General features: G+C 38.9%; 1 protein-coding gene across 1 annotated transcript in view; it reads left to right on the top strand.

The window, feature by feature from the left end:
• Window positions 1-5767, top strand: part of LOC120936223 (G-protein coupled receptor family C group 6 member A-like) — a 55186-nt gene extending 49419 nt beyond the window's left edge. Inside the window, exon 6 of the mRNA XM_040348417.1 lies at window positions 4562-5767. Coding sequence (XP_040204351.1) covers window positions 4562-5544 — 983 coding nt within the window. The 3' untranslated portion in view covers window positions 5545-5767. The remainder of the gene's footprint in view (window positions 1-4561) is intronic.
• Window positions 5768-6000: the final 233 nt, after the last annotated feature.

A 6000-nucleotide genomic window follows, 5' to 3' on the forward strand; every position in this document is an offset into this window, starting at 1 on the left:
TGATAGTGCTCAAGGCCAACTTCATATTTAAGCTCAACTGAAGAAAGGCAAGAATCCTATTAATGGCATACTTCCTAGGATGCCACTTTCTGGGTTCACACCAGGAAGCATATGCCTTCCAGGTTCTAGAGTAGATGAGCCTGGAGGCCGGCTTCCAATCATTAACCAGAGTGGATAGGACTGGCCCTGAGAGCCCACGTTTCCTCAGAATGTGGGTCTCAACAGCCAAACCGTCAAATTTAGACTTTGTAAGGCAGGATGGAATTGTAGACCCTGCGACAGTAGGTCTGGGCATAGTGGGAGAACCCAAGGTCTTCCTACTTCCATCCTTATGATTTCTGCATACCAGGGTCTCCTGGGCCAAGCCAAAATCACAGACTTTCCTTCCTTCTTGAATCGGAACCAGAGATAATAAATCACAGAATACTGATCCCATGAGATTGTCAGGGTGTCTGACTCTTGAGCACAGGGATCTCTTGTTCTTGACACAAAGCTGTCCAGCTTTGCGTTGAACCTGGAAGCCAACAGGTCCACATCTAAGGGTTCCCCATTTCTGACATATGATTTGAAACATGTCGGGGTGTAGAGACCATTCTCCTGGACTCAGCTGCTGTCGGCTTAAATAATCCGCCTGCCAATTTATTACCCCTGGAATGAAGGCCACAGATAGGCAAGGAATATGCCTTTCTGCCCAGGCCAGGATGTGATTCACCTCTTTTTGGGCATCCAGACTTCTGGTGCCTCCTTGGTGATTGATATAGGCCACGACCATAGCATTGTCGGACTGGATTCAAACAGGCCAGCCTTGTAGTCTGTAAGACCAAACTTTGAGGGCCAAATGAATTGCCCAAGTCTCCAGAATGTTGATGGGTAGGAGCTTTTTGGCCCCGGACCACTTCCCCTGGGCAGATGCTTCTTCTAGAACTGCCCCTCAGCCCAGCAGGCTGGTGTCTGTGGTCACCACTTTCCAGGAAAATCAGAAAAAGACCATACACTGTGTAGTAATTATCGTCCAATCTCCCTTACCAATATAGATATACGTTTATACTCTAAAGTTATTGCCAACAGATTGTCACCTATCTTGCCTAAACATAAAAATCTAGATCAAACAGGATTTACTAAAGGTAGAGAGACAAGGGACAACATAATAAAAACTTGTACATTGATGGAGTATACCCAGAAGACCGCCATCCTAGCATATCTTCTATCAATAGATGCTGAGAAGGCATTTGATAGAGTGGGATGGCGGTTTATGGAAGAAACTCTAATCCAACTGGGGACGGGACCTAAAATGTTGAAAAGGATTATGGCATTATTTCAGAGTCCCAGAGCAAAAGTAAGAACAAATGGACGTTATTCTGAATATATAGAGATATCAAATGGTACCCGACAATAATGTCCCCTGTCTCCACTACTATACGTAATAGTAATAGAACATCTTACTACAGCTATACGGGAGAATAAGAATATCCAGGGGATAAATATTAAATGAAAAGAATACAAAATTGCAGTATATGCAGATGATCTATTGATATATGTTACCAATCCGATTATATCAATACCAAATTTAATACAGGAATTTAGACGGTTTGGAAGATTAAGTAATTTCAAAGGGAACTATGAAAAATCGGAAATTTTTAAATTTCACAGGTGCTACTCCAAAAAGATTTTCCCTTTAAATGGAAAAATTAGGCAATCAAATATCTAGGGATATATCATTTAAATGATCTACAGGAAATGAACTATGCATTAATAATAAAGGAAACCATAACATTGTTTCAAAAATATGATAAAAATAATTCACTCATGGATAGGTATAATTAACGTAGTAAAAATGCATATACTGCCAAAATTACTATATATTTTCCAAATTATATCCTTGATCCCTCCCAAAAAAAATAATGCTGTAACTACAAAAAGCAATGGGAAGTTTTATCTGGGCACAAAAAATCCCATGAATAAAAAGGGAAATTTTGATTAGAACAAAGAAAAATGGGGGTCTTGCACTCCACAATTTTTCTAAATATTTACAGGCCACATCACTGATCAGGATAATAGATTGGCATCAGAACACAGAAAACAAACAGTGGATCAACGTAAAAGAAAACATCATAGGAGTACAACTTAAAATCCTTCCATGGATAAAACCTCAGCTAAGTCCTGAAAAAAAAAAGATTAACGATCTTTGTTCTAGTTACACTAAAAGTATGGGATACAATAGTAAAAATGGGGGGACTATCTACAATGGTTGGCCCAATTACTCCATTGTTCTCCAACCCGGAATTCTCTCCAGCACAAAGAGTTAATAATTTTCTGAAATGGAATAGCAAATTCTTGTGGAGGGTAAGCTACCAAAATTACAAGATATGGGATTGGAACATAAAGATAAATGGATACAATACCACCAATTAAAAATTGATATTGAATCTAAAATACATTTATCACTAAAATAGATAATAGATAGATAGACTATTAACAGAGTTTGAACAACTACTAATAGAAGATCAAAAAGCGAGTAAAAACCTTTCTAAAGTATATAAATTGTTACTCCCCTAGGGACCTATTAATGAATTAACATATATGAGAAAATGGGAAAAGGAGGCAGAGATATCAATATCAATAACAGAATGGGAAAAGGCAATAATAATACATAAGACATCAGTAGCAACAATATATCAAGAAAGAAACTATAGGATTTTGATGAGGTGGTATTGGAGTCCAGTATATCTGAATAAAATAAATAAAGAGAATACAGAAATATGTTGGAGATGTAATAAGGACAGGGGAACAATGGTACACATCTGGTATGGTTGTCGACGGGTGAGAGACTTCTGGAATAAGATACTTAGGGGCAGATCCACAAAGAAAGTACGCCAGCGTATCTACTGATACGCCGGCGTAATTTCAAATTATCCACGTCGTATCTTTGTTTTGAATCCTCAAAACAAGATACGACGGCATCTGGGTTAGATCCGACAGGCGTACGTCTTCGTACGCCTTCGGATCGTAGATGCAATTCTTCGGCGTCCGCTGGGTGGCGTTCCCGTCGTAATCCGTGTCGAGTATGCAAATTAGCTATTTCCGACGATCCACGAACGTACAAGCGGCCGTCGCATTCTTTTACATCGTTTCCGTTCGGCTTTTTTCGGCGTATAGTTAAAGCTGCTATTTGGTGGCGTACGCAATGTTAAGTATGGCCGTCGTTCCCGCGTCGAATTTAAAAATGTTTTTTTTTGTTTGCGTAAGTCGTCCGTGAATGGGGCTGGACGTAATTTACGTCCACGTCAAAACCAATGACGTCCCTGCGACGTCATTTAGCGCAATGCACGGCGGGAAATTTAGGGACGGCGCATGCGCGCTTCATTTAAATGAAACACGCCCCCTACTCGCCGCATTTGAATTCCGCACCGTTACACCGCAAGAGATACACTACGCCGCCATAACTTACGGCGCGAATTCTTTCTGGATTCAAACCAAAGCCGGGTAAGTTACAGCGGCGTAGCGTATCTCAGATATGCTGCGCGGGTGCAGATCTATGTGGATCTGCCCCCTAAAATCTATCAAAAAGTATCAGGAATAGTGATACAACTAGATATAAAGGATATCATTTTATCTGTCACATCAAGATCAATAAAAACTATAAAATCAGATATCTTTCACCACATGATCACAGCAGCCAGAACAATAATAGCCGTAGATGGAAGAAAATAGAAACCCCAACAGTAATTGAATGGATATGTAAAATTAACTAAATACAATATATGGAAAAAAGGATAAGGGAGGAAGGGTTTATTAAAAATCAACTACCAAAAATGTGGCAACAATGGGATGAATTCCGGCTTCTAGCAAACTCAACAGAATTCTTATAAGAGGAAGGAAAGGGGAAAAACTCCCTTATTTAATCTTGTGGTTTTTTTCCGGTTGTTTGTGTGTGTGAATGCTGATATGAATGAAAAAAATAAATGTAGTTTTAAAGGGATCCTATCAAATTGATCAGGAAAATAAAAAACAAAAGGGAAAGTGCAGAGTATTAGTCCCCAAATTGTGAAATATACTCTTAGAACTGTGTTTTTTGTATTATGTAACAATGTTTAAAAGGAAAAAAATAATAACAAGATATTGAAAACAAATACCACTAAAAGAAAACTCTTTTTGTGGGGAAAAAAGGACATCAATTTTATTTGGGTACAGTGTTGCATTACCGTGCAATTGTCAGTTAAAGTAACGCACTACTGGATCGCAAAAAATGGCCTGATCATGAAGGGGAAAAATCTTCAGGAGTTCAAGTTATTAAGTTAGCCCCCCCATGTGTTTCTGTTTTAAAGTTTTCCATTGATCTTACCTTGGTAAACCTAAGCTGGTGAACAATAGTTCTAAATTTTGCTAGTTACATTGGTCCGGCTATTGTTCATTCCATCACACCAGCACTACCCATCTCAGATCCATTAGTCAGAGGGAGGCACAGTATGGTCATCTTTGCTTTAGGTTCCAATTGATGCACTGAATGTTCATTTTCAAAATGCATGCAAATAATATATTTTTTTATAACTTATTTTTCCAGACATGACTGAATGCTCTGTGTGTCCCTCCCGTCATTGGTCATCAAATGGAAGCTCGTGGTGTAAAAATAAGAAGGTTCAATATTTGGAGTGGAATGACCCATTTGCTGTAACTTTGCTTACTTTTGCTTCATTTGGAATTGCAGTCCTACTACTGATAGGAATCCTCTTTGTGAAAAATGCTAGCAATTCCTCTGTTAAGGCAGCAGGCGGTCATTATGCCTACCTTCTGATAGTGTCCTTAATATTTAGCTCAGCAAGCATTTGGTTTTTCATTGGAGAGCCTAATCCTCTAGTCTGCCTGATTAGACAGCCCCTGTATGGCATTAGCTTCACCATTGCTGTCAACTGCATCCTAATTAAATCTATCATGATCCTCATAGCTTTTGAGTCAGCCAAAAATGGCAAGCGGATATGTAACTTCACTCGCCAGCGCTCAATCATTGTCGTGGCTGTATTAACCGGTAGTCAGGTTGTTATTTGTTTAGTGTGGCTCATTTTGAAAAGCCCCTCATCTATGACTGATAACAGCATACCTCAGCTCATCATCAAGTATTGTGATGAAGGATCTTACGTGGCCTTTGGTATCATGTTAGGGTACATTGGGATGCTTGCCTTAACATGCTTCCTTCTTGCTTATAAGGGAAGGAAACTACCAGAGAAATACAACGAGGCCCGAAGTATCACCTTCAGCATGCTTGTCTATATGTTTGTGTGGATTCTTTTTATTCCTGTCTATAAAAACTCAAGGGGTATGTACCTCTCAGCGGTACAAATAGTGGCCATTCTTTCTTCTGTCTTTGGCATTATAGGATGTCACCTTTTACCAGTATGTTACATTGTATTATTCAAACAAACTGACAATGTCAGTGATAACAGCAGCACACTTGGATTCTTTAGGGCTAAAGCCAGAAATCTTTTTATGCGCACAGATGATGTGTCCGAGTCAAATCTACCAGCTAATGAAATCCAAAGAACTACATGAGTACAATTTTAAGATCCTTTCTATTTGAGTGGCCTTTAATGGTAGCCAGAATTTAATACTGTATTCAATGTATCATTGAATTATTTATTGTATATACTTTTCTATAGAAGCCTTTTTGGGCTACAGTAATTAATAAGCATGTTTAATTTATTCATTGATTTAATTTGAATGGTATAATTGCCTTTGCGTTCTTAAAAACTTAAAAATAAAAGTGCTGCAAATATCTATTATCTTTTTTTTACTACAAATGTATTAATGTGTGAGATGGGTAGATAGATAAACATTTTGGGGGTTCTATTAGGCCTTTTTCAGGAAAAAAAATCCGTATCCGCGGATAAATCCTCTCGAGGATTTCAGCAGATTTCTATGCGATGGCGTGTACACACCATCGCATTGAAATCCGCGCTGAAATCCTCTGGCGATGACGTGTCGCGCCGTCGCCGCGATTATGACGCA

This window comes from Rana temporaria, chromosome 4 (assembly GCF_905171775.1).
Source record: "Rana temporaria chromosome 4, aRanTem1.1, whole genome shotgun sequence".
Taxonomy (NCBI): domain Eukaryota; kingdom Metazoa; phylum Chordata; class Amphibia; order Anura; family Ranidae; genus Rana; species Rana temporaria.